This window comes from Quercus lobata, chromosome 3 (genome assembly GCF_001633185.2).
Source record: "Quercus lobata isolate SW786 chromosome 3, ValleyOak3.0 Primary Assembly, whole genome shotgun sequence".
Classification (NCBI taxonomy): Eukaryota; Viridiplantae; Streptophyta; class Magnoliopsida; order Fagales; family Fagaceae; genus Quercus; species Quercus lobata.
In genome coordinates, this window is record NC_044906.1 from 68,565,705 (window position 1) to 68,589,844 (window position 24,140).

General features: G+C 33.3%; 3 protein-coding genes across 3 annotated transcripts; 1 reads left to right on the top strand and 2 right to left on the bottom strand.

Moving 5' to 3' along the window:
- Positions 1–14,758: 14,758 nt before the first annotated feature.
- On the bottom strand, positions 14,759–16,937 carry LOC115981334 (protein FAR1-RELATED SEQUENCE 5-like). The gene is made up of 2 exons (XM_031103484.1): positions 16,094–16,937; positions 14,759–14,835 (listed from the first exon to the last, which is right to left on the bottom strand). The coding sequence occupies exons 1-2, from the start codon at positions 16,935–16,937 to the stop codon at positions 14,759–14,761; spliced, it is 921 nt and encodes a 306-aa protein (XP_030959344.1).
- A 1,362-nt stretch (positions 16,938–18,299) lies between these two features.
- On the top strand, positions 18,300–19,104 carry LOC115978667 (histone H1-like). Its single transcript, XM_031100505.1, has 2 exons — positions 18,300–18,319; positions 18,488–19,104. The coding sequence occupies exon 2, from the start codon at positions 18,488–18,490 to the stop codon at positions 18,809–18,811; it is 324 nt and encodes a 107-aa protein (XP_030956365.1). The 5' UTR covers positions 18,300–18,319; the 3' UTR covers positions 18,812–19,104.
- A 1,890-nt stretch (positions 19,105–20,994) lies between these two features.
- Positions 20,995–22,522, bottom strand: LOC115981335 (protein FAR1-RELATED SEQUENCE 5-like). The gene is made up of 2 exons (XM_031103486.1): positions 21,113–22,522; positions 20,995–21,015 (listed from the first exon to the last, which is right to left on the bottom strand). Exons 1-2 carry the CDS (start codon positions 22,520–22,522, stop codon positions 20,995–20,997), a joined length of 1,431 nt encoding a protein of 476 aa, XP_030959346.1.
- Positions 22,523–24,140: the final 1,618 nt, after the last annotated feature.

The following is a 24,140-nucleotide window of genomic DNA, read 5'->3' on the forward strand; positions in this document are numbered from 1 at the left end:
TTCCAAATCATTTAAACAACGATCGTGACGTTTTTGTTTGACCAATAGCACTATATCAAACTTAAATCTACAAAGAGCCTTTATATAGAACTCGATTCTCAAGAGTCAAGAGTCGAGTTTCAATTAGAACATGACTCCCCAAAGGTAAGTTTCATGTCAAATCCACTAAAGGTGGAGTGAAACTCAACTCTTAAAGTGTCCAGTCCAGTTCTAAAAAGAGGCTATTTTTCGATGGGTAATTGCTCTTGCACACAACCATAAGCACAAGCAAAATTTGTACTAATATATATATATATATATATATATTTCACGATGTAGGGATAGATATTCCTATTTCTTTGTTACTAAGAGACCATAGACCAATTTCCTCTTATATTTTGGAAGTATTAAATATATCCATAATTCTGAGCTTCGTGTTCTTCCTACCAAGGGACATGTCTCAAATTTCTCAATTACACAAGGCACTTATTAGATCTAATAAGTACATTAAATCTAATAGAATTATTTTGCTAACTAATACAATTATTTTGCTAACTAATACCAATCCAACCCATCTCATGAGTAAAATGTGACCAATTAAGCAACCAACTAAACCAATTGTTGTTATCAAAAAATAAAACAAAACCATCTGTTACAAATAATATTTTGTTGTTGCATTGAAACATATAAATGTTGACTAATTTGACTAACATTGAACTTGATAAAATGAAATGGTTGAATAATTGAAAAATGAGATTATTCTGAAATACAGAAGTAGGTCTATATTTCTTAGTCTCCACATTGGATCAAGAACAGATTCAAAGGGATCAAAATTTAAATTTAAATAGATACTTGAAGTAAAATTAGACTACAATTAGAAAGCCATTTGCATTGACTACTAGAAATGGGTTACTCAGTACCAAAATTTGAAAAAAAAAATTTAAAATAAATACTTGGAGTAAAATTAGACTACAGTTAGAAACTAAGTTAGATTACAATTTAAATTCTAATTATGCTTCAGTTTAATATATTATATATAACAAATTGGTAGGTAAAATTTTCGTTTTGTGTTTATTAATCTATGGTTTAAACTTTGATCCTCAACCTACGACCCATATTCAAAATAGTTCCCAACCTTTTGTCCTGGTGTCAAAATAATCTTTAACCTTGGGTCATGAAAGAAAAAAATTCGAGATGGCAAAAAGAGATTAAACAGTATTTCTTCAATCCCAAATTGTTGGTTATTTTTTAAAAACCCAACTTTTTAAAGAAATACATCATTTAAAGATGGAAGTTCCCAGATTTACCTGTAAACAAAGTTATAAAAAACTTCTACCTTTTAAATAAATAAATAAAAAAGGTTATAAAAGTTTGGATTCCAGCAACAAGTGAATGTTTCACAATTAATGTTGGAATATTCTTTTCAATATATAAAATAAAATCAAGCTAAAAACCATTCTCCTAAAAGCGTTAGCATTAGGGGGTGTAAAACCCAACAAATTGCTATTTTATAACTCAAACCACTAAAAACATGCTTCATCTGGGTTGTTATATGTAAAAAATTATACCATCTAGTTACAATAAGTGTCTACATATACAATTCACTATTCACAGATGTAAGCTTAAAGTCTAATATTTTATTATTCTCACTCTCTCTCTCCCTCTCTCCTCTCTTCTTTGACTCTCCCTCTTCTCTTTATATTCGCTTTTTCTCTCGCTTCTTTGTCTCTTTCTCGGCTATTTTTGGTTGGGTTGAATCATTGGTTGCTAGGTTTAAGTGGTGGGTTGTTTTGGTGGTTGTTGGGATGGGATTGGTGGTGGGTTTCAGTGGTGGTCGTTTGGGTGGTGGCTAGGTTTCAGTTTCAGTATTGAAGTTGAATTGGTGGTTGGATTTTAGAGGTGGGTCCTTTTGGTGGTGACTAGGTTGGCTTTGGTGATGGGTTTCAGTGGTGGGTTTTTCAATGTTTGCTTGGTTGGTTTTGGTGGTGGTTGGGTTGGCTTCGGTGGTGGGTTTTGGTGGTGATTTTTTTAGTGGGTGCTATGTTGGTTTAGGAGGTGGGTTTCTCTAGTGGTTTTTTGTTTTCTCAGTCCGATGGTGGTGGTGATGGATGGCTTTTGGTGGTTGGGTTGAGTTTTAGGTGGTAGGTGGTTACTAACGGTGGTAGGATTGCTAGATTTGGTGGTGATTGCTGGCCGTATGCATTTGATGAAAGAAGAGTGGGAAGAGAGAGAAGTGAGTTGTTTATATTATTTGATGGTGTAATATATATTATTTTAATGAGTTGTATGTAAAAATAAAAATTGAGATGTTAGGTGAGTTGTAAATTAAGATGGTAAAATAGGTAAAATAAGTTTTAAGGGTGTAAAATAGATGTTTTTTAACATCTCCGGATGCAAATGCTTTAATACAATACAAATTCAATTGACTTGCTGTCAAACTTAAATTTATCATTTAAATCAAATCTTAAAAAAAAAAAAAAAAAAAAAAAACCTGACTTTTAGGTGCAATGCATTTATGGTTTTTATTTTCATTTTTTTTTATTTTTTTTATAAATATACTCAACAGGCATGATAGGAAAGTTAGTAAACTTATTATTTATGATTTTGTTGTGAAAGTAAATATTGTGGACATAACAATTCTTTTAAGAAATATTAGCCTCTGAGCACGCGCTCACATGAAGCAAGAGATCAAAACAGAAATTACACAAAGCAAGAGATTAAAACAGAAACCACACGAAGCAAGAGATCAAAACGGAAACCATGAACACCTAGAGAGATCATAAATAGAAACATGAAGCAACAAACCCATGAACCCAATGGTGAACTCATGAGCCTAACCACTAACCCACTAACCCACGAACCCAAGCAACAAACCCATGGACCCAGGCGACAAACCCGCAAGTTTCCAGGTTTGAGTGTTTGACTGTTTTAGTGTTTGTGTTTGAGTGTGTAGGGCTCGATGAGGAAGAAGCTAGGACTAATGGGTAAGGGGTTTCAGTGAGGAAGGGTGGTCGGAGTTTTTGGGTGAGGGTGTGGATTTCGGTGAGGAAGAAGCTTGAAGTGTGTGGGTTTTCGGTGAGGAAGAACTGAGGAAGAAGAAGCTTGTGTTTGGTTGAGGAAGAGGAAGATACTACAAGAAAAAAGATATAATACAACAAGTATTATTGCAAAAAAATAATAATAATAATAATGGAGGTAATATATATACTATTGCATCTCTATGTTGTTTTTTGTTGTAATAGTAACTTAAATTTATTACATCAAAATGAGATTATAGCAATAATTACTATGTTATATCGAAATGTGTTGTTGTAATAGGTAACCCTTATTTTACATTGAGATATGTTGTTGCAATAGATAATCTTTTATTTCACATCGAACTATATTGTTGTAATAGGTTAAATCTTTATTTCACATCAAATTTTGTTGATGTAATAGAGGTGAGTAATTGAGTAGCAAGAAAATTTAGGAAATTGGTGTTTTTTTTTTTTTTTTCATTAATTTCCTCTCTCTCACCCATGTTTATCCTTTTTTTTTTTCTCATCTCAATATTTCTCTCTCATCCACGCATGTCTTTTTTTTTTTTTTTCCTCATCTCAATTTCCCACTTTCTCTCACCACATCTATCTTCCTAATTTTTCTCATCTCAAATTTAACTCACACCCTGTCACACACGCCTATCTCTCTTCTTCTTCTTTTCATCTTAGTTTTCCTCTTTATCTCACCCACCTCTATCTCCTATTTTTTTGCTTTTTTTTTTTTTTTTTAATTTAAAATCTCAAATTCTCTCTCTCTCTCTATCTCATGCCTACCTCTTTTTTTTTTCTCTTTTTTTTCATCTTAGTTTCCCTCTTTCTCTTACCACATTTATCCCCATGTTTTTCTCATCTCAATCTCTCTCTCTCTCTTTTCTTTTTCTTTTTTTTTTTTTCTTTTTTTTTTTTCTCATTTCACTTTCCCTCTTTCTGTTAAGTGTATCTCAAAATTCAAATTTATCTACTAACTACAAAACTTATCTCTCAATTTTCCATCTCACTCTCATATCTACTAACTCTAAATTTTCTCTCTCAAATTTCAGTCCCTCTTAATTCATATTCTCCTTAGAGAGACTCTTTTTCAGTTTAAAAATTCTCTCTAACTTTTAGGTAATCTTTTAGTTCACTTTAAATTTTAATTTGATTTTTCTTTGTTTAATTGCACAGTCTTCAAGTAGTATTGTTGTGTATGTGTTTTTTTTTTTAGAATCACTGATTGTGTATATTGGTGTCATTATGTTGTACATATGATGTTTTTTTAACTTTACACTTATTTTCTTTTCTTTTTTTTCCCCCAAAAATAGGTGGTAAGTTAGTGAAATGGTCGTGAAGCATGCTTGGATAACACCTTCAAGAAGAAACTTTTCTTTCATGTTGTATTAATTTTTTCATACTTTTAGAAACAATGTGTTTGAATGTAAACAAGTTGTGTACATATTTGTATTCTTTGACATATGTATTGAAATGAAGTATTTTGAATTTCATATTTTATGTGTATCTTTAATTTGTTAGTATAGTTCCTAGGTATGATTTTTGAATTGCAAAATAGGTTAATGAAAAAATTATTATTTAAAAATGATTTATTTATTTTTAATTTTTTTTTTTAAATTTGTAATTTTTTAAAAAAAATAAAAAAATCAACCTATTGCAACAAGATTTTCAAAGTAAATTATTGCAATATGTGAAATTTTTTGCAACGAAAATCTAGTGCTGCATAAACCTATTGCCTCAAAGTTTATTACAACGGCTTGCATCGACTTTTTTGTCATTGCAATAACACCTATTACAATGACATTAATTGTTATTGCAACGACTTTGTTCGTTGTATTAAGTCTTTTTTTTTCTTGTAGTATGTGAGGAAATAGTATCAGAGTGTGGTTGTGGATTTGCTTTATGGAACTCGAGCCTCTAAGGCTCAAGTTCCATGTGGATTCTTTCGAGTCTCTTAGGCTTGAGTTCCTACATTGAACTCGAGTCTAAAAGACTTGATATACTAGTTTCCTAAATAGTTTGCAAAAAAAATCCTTTAAAAACTTTTATCTATTAGTTCCCATTGAGCCTCCATGACTATTGGTCGGTGTGAGATGGTCTCAAGGGCGAAGATGGTGACTCCGACAGCTTGGCTTGGATTGGATTTCATGAGGTACTGTGTTGATCTGGGTGTTGCTTAAGGGTGGCTGTTTAGTGTTGGGTATTTGAGATTTCAGTCATGGTGGGTTCTAATATAGGTTCTTTACTGCTGGACCCACATGGAAGAGGATTCGGCAGTGCTTGAGAGACCTGTAGGGAATTGGCATCTAGTGCATATTCAATTACTATCTCATGTAAGAGCATTCACATAGGTTTTTGTACAATTTTTTTTTTAATCTATTTTAATGAGACTATTTTTTTTATGACAAAGTTTAGGTACAAAATTAGTTGTAGTCTAAAATTATAACCTTATTTAATAAAATAAACATTATTACATATTTTGAAAATCTAAGTATTGAATTGCATGTTCTTTACCCTCTTAATACGTATGTCAAATTTTGTTTCAATTAGATATTATTTACCATATGATCTATAAGCTTATATTTTATACATAATTTTAAACTACAAAAACTTACAATTTAAACAATTTATTGATAACATAGCTATTAATTTTTAATTTTCTAGAAATTTTGCAAGTATGGAGAATATAAAAAGAAAATGTAATCCAATAATGGATTTGTCAAAATTCACCTCCAATAAAAAGATATTGAATAAGATTGTAGCGTTAAGTTACAACCAATTTTGTAACTAAATTTTGTCATTTTTTCTATTTTATATACTCACATTTCAAAACATCAACATCATATTATCTATTTTACACTATATTTCATTACAATATTAATTTTTTTGATTTTTTTATTGTTTATCTTTCTTCGCATACAATAACTACCTTCCTTTCTTTCCTTTTTTCATCTCGAGATATGTAAAAAAAGAATAAACAACTTAATACAAAATGAATAATGTCAATGAAAATTACACGGTTACTGTATTGAACTTATAAATTTACACAATTGTACAACGACTGATGTGAGTCATTTTTAGGCAAATATGTATAAATTTTACACAATTTTTTTTATCATACACGAACTGATGTGAATGCTCTAAGGAGCAAAAAATGATAGGCTAATTTTTTTTTTTTTACTTTTTATTTTCTATATTATTAACTCGTACATTTTTTGGTAAATAACTTTTACATCTCATAAGATAAAAACAGGCTTTTTAATTTTTGCTTTTTATTTTTCGCATAAATGTAGTGTGAATTCTCTCTCAAAAGGTTTTTTTTTTTTTTTTTTTTTGTTTGTTGTTGTTGTAACTATTCAAAAAGGAATACGCCTACAATATTTTCACAATAAATCATATATGGCATGTTATTATTGGTTCTAATTTAAACTTACCATTAAAATGACTTTTTTCCACCAATAAGAACGCCAAACAACATTTCACTTATAATCTATTGTAAAAATGTTGTACACGTAACACTAACATTTCCCTTACTTGAAAAGAGGCACGATTCTTCAATCCATGGGTCCTACAATGTGTCTCACACTAGGTGTAATTCTGTAGATTGCAATAATTTCTCCACGTGGAGGGAGAATGTGGTTGAATTGACCGGAATGACCTAGGATTTAGTTGAAGGTGGAACAAGGGCTTCTTGTTCTAGATTGCATGCCAGAAGAGCATTTTCCAGCCATTCCAGCTGGAATAGAACGAAATTCAGAACATTGATCTATATTGGTTTGCAGGTGAGGTTAGTCATTAAATTTGAGGGGATTCCATTTCTCCTAAAATCTACATTATTCTATGATATTTAATTATTTTATTACCATGATTAGAACAGGATACATGAATTCTTCATTGCTAAAGCCATATGGGAAAATCACATACTTTTATCTTTTATAAGCACGAAAAAAAATGTGAATAGTTATAAAGAAATGGCAATAGATTCCAAAATGAAAGCTTGATAGTAAAACTATTAGAGCTAATTAAGACCCCTAATTTTAAAATTACAACTTAATTGTTTTTAATCTACTCAATTAGATGCGGAATAAGAGTAATCAATGCACAATTAACCAGAAATACTACCTAGTGCATGGACATACATAATTAACAATTAAGTATAAAACACAAGGAGGAAGGGAAGAAAGATGCAAACACAAGAAAACACCGTGATGTGTCATCAAAGAGGAAAAATGAAATGCTCGATATAAAAACCTCTCTGTGACCCTCTAAGTTGAATCAATCCACTAGTGAATAAACTGGAGTACAAGGATTACAATTTAGACCCACCAAGCCTAAACTACCCTTTGTACTTAGACCCTTCAAGTCCTAGCTACCAACAAGCTTCACCGAGCCTCTCTTTGATGAGATTTCACCTGAAAAAAATGTATCTGGACCCATTTTGTAGTTTGTGCCAATTAGCATTGTTGAAGTGCCGATTGGCATTTCCCAATTGCCGATCAGCACTTCGAGTTGGGGATTGTACTTAGACGCGTTTTGGACTTCTATTCTTGATGATGATGCAAAAAAATCGTTAGTAAGTCACACAGTCCTCACGTGCCCTAGACAAGACCTACACAACAAAGAAGAAGAAAACCTCACAAAGAATACTGGTGTGGTACCGGCCAAATAGCCTTCGAAGGATACAACTCTAGAGTACCAGAGCTGGACTAAATTATTTGTACCTTGATTTTTAAGGGTTTTGGGTTTTTATAGTAGTGTATAACCGACATTTGTTTCTTGGTGAAGAATATGTTTCCTTGTTGGGAAGATTCTCATAGTGTAGAACCGACCTTTGTTTCTTGGTGAAGAATATGTTTCTTTGTAAGGAAGATTCTCATAAATACACGTATTTTACGGGATCCTTTCCATATAGAGAGATTTTGTTGATTAGGGTTAATCGTAGGGTACAAGATATTTCCATTTGAAGTTTCTTGGAGACCACTTAGGCCACATGGATGCCATGTGGCTTTGCTACCTATCTACCTTGTGCCTGTCTACTTGGAATCCGTCCACCATGGAGAGTCCATCCATCTTCTCTTCCTCTCCGTCTGGGGCGCGATCTTTATTCCGCCCATTGTTTGTCAATACATTTAGACCGTCCCTCTCCTTAGCATCGTTGCTTTCGGTTAGCTTTCTTGAATGGATCCGTCTACCTCAAATTCTATCCCCTTCAGCTGATAAAATTTATCTTTAAAATAATTATTTTAGAGATAAATACCCTAAAAACCTTTATTATCAGTCTAATTTTAACATTATTAGCTTATTTCTTTTATTCCCATGCAAACAATCTTATTTTAACAAAAATAAACCACCAATCACAGAAATTCATTTAATTAATTTTAATTGTTAACCAATCAAAATCAATTTCAATCAAACATATGTGATTAGTGCCACCCAAATGAATGAAAGGAGATCGTTAAAACTTGATCTTATAATACTTTCGATTTGACCGTTTGATTTAAAAACAGAACGTATCATTGTGATCATTAGAACATCAAGATTATTCTCATGATATGTGATGAATGACTAATGAATGAAATGCAATCATCTGTTTTGGGTACCTAGAATGTTTATTTGGTCATCTTCCAAGATTAAATTATGGGTGCAAAATTAAGTGTCTACAACAAGAACACGAGGGTTACGTGGTCAACCTAACGGCCTACATCTATGGAGGAAACCCTAAAAGGCTGCATCTTTAATATATTAAAGTGTAGTACAAATCTTGTGTTACAATGAACATAACATGGGTATATATAGTTGGTTAAACCCTAAACTAGAAGGATTGGGCTTGAGCCTATTACATTGGGCTAACATATCTCTACACCCCCTCTCAAACTCAATGTAGTAGCCCGATGAAACCTTGAGGTTGGATAAGCTTGAAAAGATCTCTTGAAAAAAAAAATGCCTTGAAGAATAGCTTTGAAGAAACCACGAAGATGACCATGAAAAATGCCTTGAAGAAAGCCTTGAAAACCAAAAGGATCGAGCACTATGGAAAAAAAAAAAACCATGCACAATGAAGGAGACATCTAAAAAATGCCGAAGAATGGCTACATAAATGACCAAGAAAGCCTAATAGGGTTGAAGAATGGCTACATTGAAGGTCTAAAGAAGATCAGCGAAGAGAACGTTGTCATGAAGCATGGTTTGCGAGTCTTTGTGCGAAAGTGGGTTAAAAATATATATGAGAAATGGGCCATTTGGGTGATTTAGTAGTTTCAAATAAAGAAACAGAGCCCAAAATTGGAATCTATGCAAAAAACTAAGCAAGATAGTCCCTATTGAAAATTTTCACGCTTGGTCATAGTCAATTAAAAAAGTCAACAATCAAACTCGGTCAAAGTCAATGGTTAGAGTAGTCAAAGGCACCAATTAGATGCTGATGTGATGCTGACTAAGGATTTACATGGCTAATTTAGGGCGTGTGCAGTGTGCTGACGTGAGCATGCATGATGATGTCATTTTGAAGTCAATGAAGGTAGTTGGGGCATGAAGCCAAATGGCACGTGACAGTGCATGTGATACCTAGAAAGCGTGTGAGAATATCGCCAAACTGGAGGTGGTGCGTGTTGAGGCTATGGGCAACCTTATTTTTGGGTGTTGGTCGCCGGAGTCTGTTTAGTACTGCTATGTGGTCAGTTTTGTGAGACAAGGTTTGGATTTGCACATATTTGAGAAGGAGAGGCACAACTTGCTTGAGAGGATCAGGGACACAAAGGCGCTATGGAGGCGATGACATAGCGATGATGGCTGCTATGATAGGCTTGCGAGGTCCTAATATAAAGTCTTCAATCAAAGATTGAGATTGCAAGCAAACAATGCCTAATCTATGAATTTGAAGGCTGAGAGAGCAAGCTTGATTGAGAGATTAGAGACAGACTTTGCTAGATGCCAAGAACAAAGTTTGGCTCTGATACCATGTTAAATATTAGTATTGATACACCGTGTTGAATATACTAGTATAGATACGGAAGGGAAAGCATAGAACACAAAAACACGAGAGTTACGTGATTCAGCCTAATGGCTTACGTCCATAGAGGAAACCCTAAAGGGCTACTTCTTTAATATATTAGAGTGTAGTGCAAATCCTGTGTTACAATTAATATAACATGGCTATATATAGTAGGCTAAACTCTAGACTAGAAGGAATGAGCTTGAGCCTATTACATTAGGCTAATATATCTCAAACAGGTGGGACTTTAATAAGAAATATTGAATCAATTAATCCAATGGTTTATACAAAAGTAGTTTCCATACCTTAGTTTTGTTAGTTAGTAGGAAAGAAAATGATTTTAGTTAGTAGGTTTCTAATGATGAGATTTCATGCTTACTGATTAAAGCATTATTTTGTTAAGAACTAACGGAAGACTAAAATATTTGGCTGTGTTCAAATATATTAGTATGAGAGGTAAGTAATTATGCATAATAGCACAAGTTTTGTTCAGTAGTTTCTTAGAAGTCAAAGTTTTTAATAGTTATATTTTTAAACTTACGTTTCTAAAGTTTATCAAAAGCATTTTTATTTTATCGAAAGATAAAATTTGACTTTTAGATAACATTTTGAACATCTTTATTTTATTTAAAAGATGATTTCTAAACTAAATTATTTTTAGAAAAGAATTGAGTTTCAACATAAGTTTTCTAAAATGGTTCTTATTCTTTAAATTTGTTTAAAACCATCTGATTTCAAATTCATATTCCGACTTTCCGAATGGTATTTGAAAACATTCCTTTTAACAAATTAGGATTTCAGACTTACTCAAGAATTGTAAAATATTTTAAACTCCTCAATTCCTATTCATTTCCTAAGAGAGTCAAGCATCCTCTGATTTATGTTCAATTTGATACTATAATCTTCAATATGCCTCTGTATTTGGAATGATTGTTACAATTAAGTAAATTATTCTACTTGTGTATAAACTTTTCTTTTATGATATGTGACCCATTAAATGTTTTTAAAATTGATTGCATATATGTGTAAGACTGCGCTCACAGGGTTGTATGTGAGACTAAATGTTGAACCCTCGTCAACAAGTGTTAGATGCTAGTATCCGCTCATAGGATTTGTATGTGAGAATATGGGATATGTGTGTATGTGACACTTGATAAATTATTTGTATGAGTTTTTTAATGATTTTGAGATTTAATTACATATGTATTAAGTGGTTCATTATACACTTTTGAAAACTGTTTTTGATATCATTGAGTGGATTTTTGAATTCAAACTACTCATGATCTGCTTAATTTTCTTCCATTGTGTATTGTGTATAATTGCTTACTAAATGTGAGGCTCACCCCCTTAGGCAATAGTACTTTTTAAGCGCTTTGTAAGGTGCATGATAGAGTTTGGGACTTTTTAGGCAACTTTAGTAATGATTGGAATCTTATAATATCTTAATTATTTTTACTTTGCTTTAGATTTTATAGTGTTTGGAATTATTTTTAATTGCAGATATTTAGAAATTATAAGAGATTTATTAAAAGTATTGTTTGTTTGGAGTTTAATATAAATTTATAAATTAATTACATTTATTGAGATTGGGCAGATCGACAAGTCAGTCATTTGGTTACTGACAAGCAGTATGACTTGTGAAAGAAAAAAAAAAAAAAAAAAAAACACAAAAGAAAAAGAAGTCAAAGAAGATGAGAATAAGAGGAGAACCTATATAGAATCGAGAGCACAGAGACAAAGGAAATAAAATAATAATTGCAGTAGGTGATTTGATATGGATTAGGGTCGGTGCAATACCCTATTATTTCTTATAAAAAATTTTATTTTTTCACTTTTTAAATTTATACCTTTAAATTCTTTTCACTTTTTTTTTTTAAAATTTTTTAATCAATAGTTGAAATTAAAAATTATTTTTTGCAATTACCAATATCAACCGTTCAAAGGAATTGCATTGGTTGATATTTGATAGATATGCTTCCAAGTGGGTGGAATGGGAGAAATTATTGGTTCCTCTGGGAGGACCATTGATGTGGTCCTCCTTGCTTCTGCCAACCAATTAAAAAGTGCCATGTGGCCATTTTTCTGATTCAGCTCCACATTAGCAGCAACCCATTTCCTTAACTCTTGTTAACAAAACCAAACCAAGGTTAAAACTAAAACAAACTTACCCACAACCGAAAACCCAAAATCAAACACATCTGCCTCTTTCTTTCTCACTCGCTCTAGCTCTATTTCCCCAATATCTCTCTAGAGAAGAAATTCCCATCTCTTTCTGTATGAAATTGAAATTCAAAGCCGTGGCTACTACAATAGCAACAGCAAAAGATAAAAATAGTGCGATGTCGTTCACGGAGGCGAGGAGGCTGATGAGATTGGTGAACGTGGAAGCGTGCGAGAGCATGGGCATCGCTAGATCCACCGCTTTCACTCAGGTTCTCGATGAAGCCAGCATCATTCTTCTCTTTCGCGATAAGGTCTACCTTCATCCCGATAAGGTCGAAATCTCTCTCAACCAGCATCTTTGCCGAGAAGCAAAGTTAGGACCCAAAGCCCACAAGCTCCAATCGGTTTTGGTATTAGATTTGGTGGTCATGGGAATTTTGGGTTTTGGTTTTAAGACTCATGCCCATTCGATCTTAACAGGGATGTGGTTTATGAGATGAAGGCATACTGATTTTTTTTTTGGATGGGAATTTGAATGTTGTTGTTGATGCTGTGAAATTGATGTCCCAAAATTTTGAAGAAAGATTGTATCAGTGGCTTTGAAGGATTGGTTCTGATGTGATACAAGGCCAAAATACTGAGGCATGTGCTAAGGCAATGGTGTGCATTAAGGTGTGTTGGGTGATGCACAGCTGTGTGCATTGAGGTGTGCACTGGGATGCGCGGGCTACTGTTGTATTGTGCATGGGCTATTGCTGTGAGGTGTGTGGGCTGCTACTGTGTTGTACCAAAAAGTTGAGCAGTTGGTTGGGATGGTTAGGGGTAGTTAGTTAGTTAGGCAGTTAGAGTAGGGTTGTTAATTATTGGGTAGTAAATTAGTTACTTAATGTTAATGCATTGATTAGTGAGATGTAATCATTGATTAGGGGATTAGTTAATTAGTTAACATGGATTCTGTTACATAAATAAGCTGGATTGTATTGATGAGGCTCATAAGGAATAACACATTTGATTTCACTTGCTTCCTTTATTGCTCTGTTTTTGGTGTTTGGATCTCACTGTAAATTTTGTTCATTTTGGCAATAAAATTTCTCAATTGTTGGGTAGCTTGTTGTTGAGTTTGAGCTTATTCCCAATTATATGAACTGATTCATCTTTAAAAAGGGATATGGAAGAAAGAATTCTAAAACATCATTTCCCTCCCAAAACTAGGCCCCATACAATATCTAATAAGAGGATCATAAGTATATTAAAATAACCACATCTATGAGCAAATATTTTTTTTAAAACAAATTTAACCGTGCCTTATCTCTTCCAGCAGTGAGCAAGATCCAGCCGTCCCTAATATAATTAATGTACTATTTCTTTTCGTTAGTGCATTCATAGAAATTGCATAGCTGCATAAACTTGGAAATAAAAAAAGGGCATACAGATCACATGCTACTTGCATGCAATTAAAACACTGGGTAACAGATAGAAGTTACAAGTAATATAGAAGATACAAATATATCAAATTAAAATTAAAGTCTCTCTCATACAGGCATGTAAGCAAAAACATAAGTACATGACAGTTTCACACCAGATTCATTACATGCATCAAAGACTTGTAAAGTCCACTCCAATAAGAAATCATCCAATTTCTCAATATCACATTTTTAGAGTACATGGATAAATCTACGCAATAGGAACATTCCGAAACTAAAAATGTCATAATAAGTGGATAGGAATTTCCATGGCGGCTGTTCAAGAAATCACTTTCCATAACTTTTATTTCATGTTGCAGTGACTCTATCTTACAAATACCATCTGCCATGCACATAAGGCACCTACTAAAACACCATTTCACTCCCATCAAATTCCTGACCATGAATAAACTAGCAAACCTTTTTTTTTTTCTTTTCCTTGAGAAGGAACCGACTAGCAAACTAAGATAAATTCTCCTTGAAAAGGGAGAAATAAAAAATAAACATAAATTCTCCTTGAAGAGGGGTATGGCTGACAGCCACAACTACTTGAAACTTGTTAAGGATGAGATTAGGGTATCAAAATCTCAATTTTAGTTTGATGCAGGACAATAAGGGGGGGAACTTGTGTTTAGGTAGTTTTCAAGCTTGTGGGTGGCTGTTTTGATGGATGAACTCTTCAAAAAAATAAGGTGTTGATTCATCTTTTTTGATACCATTCAAAGGGAAATATACACAAAAGTTATACAAATGCTGGGTTGCAATTGACTTGAAAGGCATGTAAGCAAATAAATTCTTTGGAAAATGGTGAATATTGCAATTGACTTGAAAGGCACTGTTTCCACAAAAGTAGCATGGTACTCCTCAGGGACTCTACAGGAAAGAAATTCATTTTATCTTAGAGATAGTGAAGAAAGGAAAATATAAATAAGCTAAGGGAAAGGATTTAAAGTTGTTACTTGTATCTTCTGCTAGGTGTTGTGAAGAGCAATAAGATTCTTTCCTAGCATTAAGGGCATGGCTGCAACAAGCTTAACTATCATCAAGCTTAATGATCATCTGCAAAGTTGACCACTTCCTTTTACTCCTTCTTAACATTGCACCTGCTATCTTAATGATCATCTGCTAGGTATCACCTAATCCTTGTTAAGTGTTTTTCTGCCTTGTAGGCTGGTGTTAAGAAGTGTTTTGGTTGTTGAAAGCCACCTGATACCTGCAAATCAAAGATTGAATAGTTAGACTAGCCTCCATACTAAGAGTGCTGGTGTAGGCTTTTTCCACTTCGTACTTACCAGACTTGGAATGTTTCCACAACAATTTGTCTTGGCTAGCACCTACCTTGGAGATGGGGGTTTTAAGAATTTTAGCACTAATAGTATGAGGGTATAGGGAACAGATTAAATCAGGTTTCCAGGTGTGTGTAGAATGGTCAATAAAGTTAGACACAATGCCAAGTTTAGATTATGATGCTGAAGAAGCTGATCACTGCTGAAATGAAAATACTTTTAATTTATATTAGTTATATTCAATTGGATGAAGAACAGTGTTGAATAATACAATTTTTTTCTAGAGGATGAGAAGGCATAACAAAAGAAAATATACAAAAAGGAATGTATTCTAACATATCCTAAAAATCAGCCAATTTTCATTGCCTTCAATATACAAAAATAACATTTCCTACAGCTTTCACTTCTCTCATCATCAATCTATACTTGTTAGTTGCATACTTGTCAAGAATCTTCTGAGTTGAATACTCATCAAAAATCTTTCAAGTCAAATCACTTTTGTCCTGGATTTAGTTGTGTAAAACCATTTAAGAAAGAATTTTGCAAAATTAGATATAGACATTTTCAGTTATTGGTAACAAAGTGATAACTATTGATACAAATAAATAAACATAACTAATGAGGAATAAAAATAGCAAGTATATTTACCTAACTTAAATGATTTAAGCAATTGTTACTTTGAAGCATGCTTGTTAAGCTAACATTTGGAGAAGCACCGCTCCAATAAGAAAAAGGAATCTACATTCAAATTATCTCAACACCAAATTGTAGATATTTATAAAAATGAAATACTAGTGCATAAATCATTTTATTTTATTTTTTACTTGTACCTGATTTGATAGTTGAAAATGGTTTGAGCTACTAGTCATTGGCATGCCCAGAGAATGGAATACCTATAAAATACTATAAGAGATTAAAATGTATGATCATTTAAAAATAAATAAAAAAGAGGATGCAAAGGGCTTAGATTATACTTGATTATTGTAGTTCTCATCCATGGGTACATTAGATGGGTGTATCGGTTGGCATAGTTTGCTGGAAGTCCTCTCTTAGGCAGACTTTGTTGGAAGTCCTCTCTTGGGCAATTGTTCTAAAAAAAGAGATGAAATATTGGGCATTATTCACAACAAATAAATAATTGAATCATTGAACTAACATTTAAAATTTAAAAAGAAAAAGAGTTACTTGATCTTGTAATATCTTTTAATGCCTTCCTTTTACGCTTCTCCATGTTGCTTTTCATTCTCGCATTTGTGACTCCTTTTGGTCGCACACATGGGGGATCTAATATGGGCAAATTATTAAGTGAGCAATTAGTCTTCTCAACATCACCAGAGACGTTATTATCCACAAAACTATTTTCTCTTTCACCATCATCTCTTGCCACACTTAACATCTCGATATCTTTCTCAACAAATTCTATCATCTCTCTAATTTTTCTTTTGCACATTTTAGTATGCCGAGTTGTTGTTGCACTTCTTGTGAAAAATTCATAAACTGAGCACATTAATTCATTACAGCGTGATGTCACTGACAACTCATCATTTGCATCTGCTAATTTTGTGTGATCACATACAACATTATCTTTCTTTGCATTTTTTGTCCATTGTTTCAAAATATACAAAACAGGAAGCTCTGTTACATTTTTCACAATAAGTATTCGCAAAGCATGTCGACATAGTAACCCCAATGTTTCAAACATTTTACAGCTGCACGTGATTTCATTATTTGAGGAGTTAAAATGGACAACATGAACCCTCCGACCACCTCCTTCAATGACTTCGTAGGTGAAAGACACTCCATCAGAATTAACATCTTGGTGTGTGACCCCCAAGGTAGAAGTAATTTCTAACTCAAATCTTTTAAACATTGTACGAGTATAAACAAATGATGCATGTTGCAAAAGTCCACAATTTTGGACTATTTGAAAAGACGTACCTTGTTTGCAACGAAAATCTTCTTCTAACTCTTCTGTGCGCATATTTTTTGAAGCTTTCTCATACTCATGTACAAATTCTGTTAGTCTCATTGTTTTGCATGCCATATGTTGAAAAACATTATTTGTACTCTCGCTCCTAGATGAAGCTTTCATTCGGCAAGAGAAAATGTTATTACTAAGGGCAAAACTTAGATACAGTACCTTAGGTACAATACCTTAGGTACCCCGTTTATAATTAAAACACCTGTCCACTTACTTAACAGTAACACTGCCGTTTTCTTCCCGTTTATTTCTTTTCCTTCTTTTATTTTTCCCCTGTTCCAGACTAAGCCTTCCCATGGGAAAACCCCAAAACTGTTTTCTTCTCTTTCCTCTCTCTAATCCCTTCTCTCTTGCTTAAATTGGATGAAATGGACGAATCTAGCTTTCTGAATTCTCTATCTTGCTCTGTTTTTATAGATTGGTTGGCTGGCACTAGGAAATTCGTTGGTAAGTATTTGCTCCTACCATCCTCTCTTTTCCTCTCTGTTCTTTTCTTTCTCTCTTTCTTTCCTTCTCTCTCACTCAGATTAGATGAAATAGATGAATCAAGCTCTCTGAATTCTCTATCTCGCTCTGTTTTCACAAATTGGTTGGTTGGCACTAGGAAATTCGTTGGTAAGTATTAGCTAAATCTCATTATAGGTTTTCGATTCTAGCTGTTGGGTTTGTGTTATTTTGAGGTTTTATAGAGTTTTTCTTTGTTGATTATGATCTGGGTATCAATTTTTGTTATTGGGTTTGTGTTATTACTGCTTTGGTTTGTTTTGATTTGGGTTTTCAATTCTAGCTGCTAGGTTTGTGTTATTTTGAGGTTTGGTAGAGTTTTACTTTTGCTATTTCTAATAAAGGTTTCAATTTTGGTTAATGGGGCTGTCTTAGTATTGCTTTGGTTAATTTTGATTTGGGTTTTCAATTATAGTTGCTAAGTTTGTGTTATTTTGAGGTTTAGAAGAGTTTTTCTTTGGCTATTTCTGATGAAGATTTCAATTTTGGTTAATGGGTCTGTCTTAGTATTGCTTTGGTTAATTTTAATTTGGGTTTCAATTCTAGTTGTTGGGTTTTTGTTATTTTGAGGTTTGGAAGAGGTTTCCAATGGCTGAGTTCACCTTGATGAAGCTGAGTTCTAATTTATTTTTTTAATGTGTGATGTTTGTCTTTGGTGTTTCATTGATAGTTCAAATCAGAAATTTGAAATTGGAAAGGCAAAAGATTCTTAGAACAGCAATCATACACTAATCTTAGAGAATTAAATACAAATATCTTGATTTGCATATTTTGGAAGTTGCTGGGTTGATATTTTAGCAATACCTCGAGATGTATTGCATGGCTAGTGAATTCTTTTGGTTTATTTTCCATATCTTCTAAGACTGCTATGGTGACTGGTCATTAACATTGTAGCTTGATTTTTAAATGTGGTGCGGCATTGGTTGGTAACTTTACGTCTTGAGACATAAAGTGAATTTTGTTTTTACTTTAGTGAATTCTCTATTGCAATATGCCATGTGATATTTGTATTGTGAGTTCACAATTTAATAAAACACTGTTTACTTCATTTTAACAAAACATGATGATTTTGAATTTTTTATGGGATTATGCAGATGATCAAGGAAGCTCTGTTGGCTTTGAATGAAAGAAGTGGGTCGAGTCCATACGCTATAGCAAAGTACATGGAAGAGAAGAACAAGGATGTGCTTCCTCTGAATTGCAAGAAGATTTTGGGCCTCCAATTGAAGAACTCTGCTGTAAGAGGAAAGCTTATCAAAATCAAGGCTTCGTATAAGCTATCTGAAATGGCTAAAGAGGAGAAGGTTACAACTATAATAACCAAGGCTGTGAAGAAACCTGATGCTACTAAAAAGGCTACGAAGAAGGTCACGAAGAAAGTTGGGCCTAAGAAGACGAAGAAATTGACTCCTGCTTAGCCTAAACAGCCCAAATTGATTAAGTCTCCTGCTGCTAAGAGAGCCAAGAGGACTGTTGCTTGAGTCTGTAGAAATTGGATAAAAATAAGTGGTGTTTGTTTTTTTGAAAAAAGTTTAGGTCTGTTTATATGAAGTCTATGGTTTTAATGAAGGAAGTGTTCGGGTTTACTTAGTCTTTTTTGTTTGTTTGTTTAGACATCAATGCTGAATGGAACTGACTTTTCTTTGCTTCCTCTGTGAAATGGGTTGCTAATTTTTTGAACTTTTATCTTGTTCAGTCATTCATTGGCTTAATCAATTGTTGGTTACTGCTGCTAAGTTCATTTTTTTTTTTTTTTGAGTTATAAGTGGGGCATTTACGCCATTTCATTTGAATTTATTGTGAGTCTTGGCTCTATGTTCACTGCAGGTTGTCTCAATCCTTTATAAAAAGTGTCCGCTAGCCTTCATTTGCCCACACTTAAAGATAATAGTGGGAACTAAGAGCTATGTGTATAGATATGCAATGCATTTGTGTGGAAGTGCATATTTGTGTATATGAGAATAATTTTCTGTGGTGTGAAATGATATTGTTAGTTTAGTATTGGCTGGACATGTTGTTAAGCTGAGAAGTATATCATTTTTTAATGTAGTTCATAAACACACTTCCAAGCTGGGTTTCTGACATCCAAAGTACAAAGTAGGTACTATTTTTCCAAGCGGGTCTTGCATGAAGTGGAGATATGATCTTGAAGGCAAAGCATATAACTAGAACAACAATTGGCTACATTCATTTATGATCCAATAAGTACAACCCTCATCCAAAAGGGTCAAAACTAAGAAGACCCTAAGATTCAAGTACACTAATCAAATAATCCACACAAAAAAATTGTTCACATACAACAATTGGCAATATTCAGCTCAAAAGAAATGAATGATGCAATCTATAATATTATGACCACATTTATTTATTACCACTTTCACCACCAGATACATAAGCAAACTTGGCAATTGCATCAATGAGTGAAATTGATGCAATTGCATTGAGCAAAACAGCAGCCCACACACTGCAAGCAGCAGCTATTCAGTGCAGAAATCCAGCAGCTACCCAGTGCAGAGAAACCAATGCAGAGGGAAAAAATAGCAATATCCCACTGCATGCAGCAGCAGGACCCGACAATGTGTATGAAGAAAAATATGGTAGTGCTTGAAGTGTGGGCAAAAACAGTTCAAGTTTGAGATGATTGTAATAAATAAACGCAAAAATAGTTCAATTAATCAAAAGGCCAATAGTGAATTTGGACCATAAAAAGTATCCAATATTAAAGAAGTTACACTTGATAAGTTATAACAATAAAAGTACCCAAAACACGCATTGGTAAATAAACTGATACGCGACAACAAAACAAAGTAATGTCACTTGTAGCAATTAGTAAACAAATTATTGATCACATGCTAAAGAACAAAGTGGTCTGCCAAGAAAACTCCTTGTCCATGCTACAAAACACAGTGATCTGCCACACTAAACTCCTTGCTCTTGCCAAAAAATTATTGATTCATCCAAAGCCACACTAAACTTCTTGCACGCTAAACTCCTTGCCCATGCTACAGAACACAATGGTCTGCCAAAAAAAAAAAATCATGATTTATTAATCACATCAATAGATAGTCTATAGCCTAATTCTTGAAATTTTCATTTATACTAAAAAATATATATATGCACAAAATACCTTGTTAATGGTAAGCTGTAGATACTACCACCACACTAAGTACACATCCATGGAATCTAATGAATACCAGCACTACCATCACTTGTAGAATAATCAGACGCAATGCTTGATGCCTACCATTTTCAAGTAAAATTGAAATAGAATAAGCACTAAGTGGAAACAAAATAAGAGTTACTTCCAAAAGAAATAAGCACCACTTATATTCTTTCCTTCAATAAAGCAAAATATAAGACACCTCCAAGTATGAAAATAACATTTAAAGGTCTAAAACAGAATATATATGCAAGAAAATTACCTGTGTTACTTGTGTATAGTCAACAGATAAAGAAGCTGGGATGTTGACAGTAGTACTTGTCACAGGAGTTTCTCCACAAGCATGTTTCCTTTTCCTTGATCCTTTTTCAATAAAACTTTTAGGCCGACCTTTAACACAAGATGTGCCTAACTTTTTCTTAATCCCAGTTGCTTTATAAGCTAATATGACAGATGCAACATCTACATGTTCATTATGAGAAGGATCTATCCCAATTTCATTGGAAGGTAAATCTGTTTTTTTTTTCAAAATCCTTTCCACATCAAGATTTAATCCAACCATCTTCTTAGCTAAAAACACAGATGCTTCTTCAGTTTTAGCAACCTTACTTGCAATGTTAACTGCATTACGACACAAATCTTTGTACCGATTTGTTATATCCAACTTAGGATCTTCTTTCACAATGCAACCATAGCTATCTAGTACACATCCAACTCTCGCTTGCTTAGTCCACCGCTTCAAAATGTATCGAGAAGGAAGTAGTTTTATATTTTGAATATCTAGCACCTTTAATGCATGACTACATAAAAACCCAGCAAACTCAAATTTGTTACAGCTGCAAACAACTGTTTGGTCTGTAGAATTGAAGATAACCTTATGTTCTCGAGTACACCCATACATGCAAACCTTGTACTCAAACAATGGTGAAATATCATAGCATGTATTAACAACCATGTCCAAAGACTTCTTATACTCTTCTTGAAAGAAATTAAAGATTTTGGGTGTGTAAACATCCCTTGAGTTCTTCAACAAAAGCACTTCCACTCTCAAAACTGGCAAACGTTGGCTCATGTCATAATTGGAATCCAACTCATTGTGGCGTAAGTCTTCAAGTAACCTTTCAAAATGACTAAAAAATTCCAGCACATTATTAGTTGACTTTAGATAATGTCTCAAGCGACTATTGAAGCTTTCACTCAATTGTGTGGTCGTCATATTTGTGCAAAAATGATTTCTACCATATACCATCGCCCATTTTTCTCTAACTTCAAAAATGAATTTCAGCCAGCTATTTTCTTGAAGACCATGTTTATCTAACATTGATTCCCATGCTTGAAAAAAATCATCCTCATACTCATGATTACACATACAACTTTTAAATTCTGCAGCAAATGAATTTGAACTCTGAAAATACCTGTTGAGTTTTTTGAGAGCATTTTGATATATATGCCATCGGCATAAACGATGATGAGATTCTGGTAACTCTTCTGCAATTGCTTTAGCCATTGCTGGATCTTGATCAGTAAAAATTGTAATCGACTTCTTTCCATACATCACTTTTAAGAGGGTTCGAAATAACCATGAAAAAGTTTCAGCTGTTTCATCATACAACAATGCAACACCAAAGACCACAGTTTGTCTATGATGATTCACTCCAATTATAGGTGCCAATGGACGACGATTTTTATTGGTTCGATACGTAGTATCAAAACAAAATACATCACCAAATAAATCATAATCCACAACCATTTTAGGATCTGCCCAAAATATATTAGTTATTTGATCATCAACATCCAACTGTATCTCATAGAAAAATGAAGCATTTTCAGACTTTCTCATCTCAAAATAATGAATAAGGGTAAATGCTTCTCCCTCTTTCATTTCCCTCATCCGTTTAAATTGTAAATGATTACTAATATCTTTAAGAGTAAAACCAAGATTTTCCCTATCTCCAGCTTGTTTACTCATGAACTCAAAAACTAATTTTGCCTAATCCCAGAGCGATTTGCTAATTCAACTTCAGCTGCTTGGGCAGCTGATATCTTCCTTTGTGATGGTAATTTATGTTTACTCTGTGGAGTTACAACTTCATGATTGTGTTTTGCTTCAAAAAGGGTAATACGATATTTACCATTTTTTTTACGACTGATAACCATTTGGGCTTCACAACCACATCTTAATTCCATTCTAGATTTCTTTCCATCATATGCAACTTCCTTCTTGTAACCAGCTTTAAAGCAACAAAACTTGCGGGATATGATAGTTGTTTTATCTGTCTTACTTCTGTTCAGCCAATCTCTACGAATACTGAATCCAACATATCCAACGTATATATTGTAATATAGAAATGCCTCATCCTCTGAATCAAACTCCATTCCAATTTTTGGAGTTATATCTTCTTTAGTGTCTGCATATTCTCCAATTTTTGGAGTTGTATCTTCCTCTGAATCAATAGACACAACTTCTTCAAGGTTGCTATTCCCATCTTTCTCCATAACCTGTAAATTTACAAACATAATTTATTGCTTTTGATGAACTAAGTTCACTAAAAATATACAAAATTACTACAATATATGATGGAATTGTTGAAAGAAGTGTAAAAAAAAATGTTTTGCAATGTATATGCATGAAGAAAGAATCAATAGTATATCAATCCAGCAATGTTTATGTTTTGCAATGTTTTGCTAATATCAACCCAGCAACTTCCAAAAATATGCAAATCAAGATATTTGTATTTAATTCTCTAAGATTAGTGTATGGTTGTTGTTCTAAGAATCTTTTGCCTTTCCAATTTCAAAATTTTGATTTGAACTATCAATCAGACACCAAAGACAAACATCATACATTGAAAAAAAAAAAAAAAAACTCAGCTTCATCAAGGTGAACTCAGCCATTGGAAAACTCTTTCAAACCTCAAAATAACACAAACCCAGAAACTAGAATTGAAACCCCAAATTAAAATTAACCAAAGCAATACTAAGACAAACCCATTAACCAAAATTGAAACCTTCATCAGAAATAGCAAAAGGAAAACTCTACCAAACCTCAAAATAACACAAACCTAGCAGCTAGAATTGAAAACCCAAATCAAAACAAACCAAAGCAATAATAACACAAACCCAATAACAAAAATTGATACCCAGATCATAATCAACAAAGAAAAACTCTATAAAACCTCAAAATAACACAAACCCAACAGCTAGAATTGAAAACCTATAATGAGATTCAGCTAATACTTACCAACGAATTTCCTAGTGCCAGCCAACCAATTTGTGAAAACAGAGCGAGATAGAGAATTCAAAGAGCTTGATTCATCTATTTCATCTAATCTGAGTGAGAGAGAAGGAAAGAAAGAGAGAAAGAAAAGAATAGAGAGGAAAAGAGAGGATGGTAGGAGCAAAGATGTTTGGCAGGAGTTCAAGAGTCAGAATGTCTTCTGGAACAGGGGAAAAATAAAAGAAGGAAAAGAAATAAACGGGAAGAAAACGGCAGTGTTACTGTTAAGTAAGTGGACAGGTGTTTTAATTTTAAAAGGGGTACCTAAGGTACTGTATCTAAGGTACTGTATCTAAATTTTGCCCTATTA

What these genes read in the sequence shown, in the direction of transcription:
- LOC115981334 (XM_031103484.1), bottom strand. Translation starts at nt 16,937, where the DNA reads ATGAGACTAACAGAATTTGTACATGAGTATGAGAAAGCTTCAAAAAAT. An exon ending in AAAAGATATTACAAGATCAA is followed by an intron (nt 14,836 to 16,093) that starts GTAACTCTTTTT and finishes TTTGATTTGCAG; the next exon opens with GTATCAGGTGGCTTTCAACA.
- LOC115978667 (XM_031100505.1), top strand. Translation starts at nt 18,488, where the DNA reads ATGATCAAGGAAGCTCTGTTGGCTTTGAATGAAAGAAGTGGGTCGAGT.
- LOC115981335 (XM_031103486.1), bottom strand. Translation starts at nt 22,522, where the DNA reads ATGAGTAAACAAGCTGGAGATAGGGAAAATCTTGGTTTTACTCTTAAA. An exon ending in TGTTTTTAGCTAAGAAGATG is followed by an intron (nt 21,016 to 21,112) that starts GTTGGATTAAAT and finishes ATGAACATGTAG; the next exon opens with ATGTTGCATCTGTCATATTA.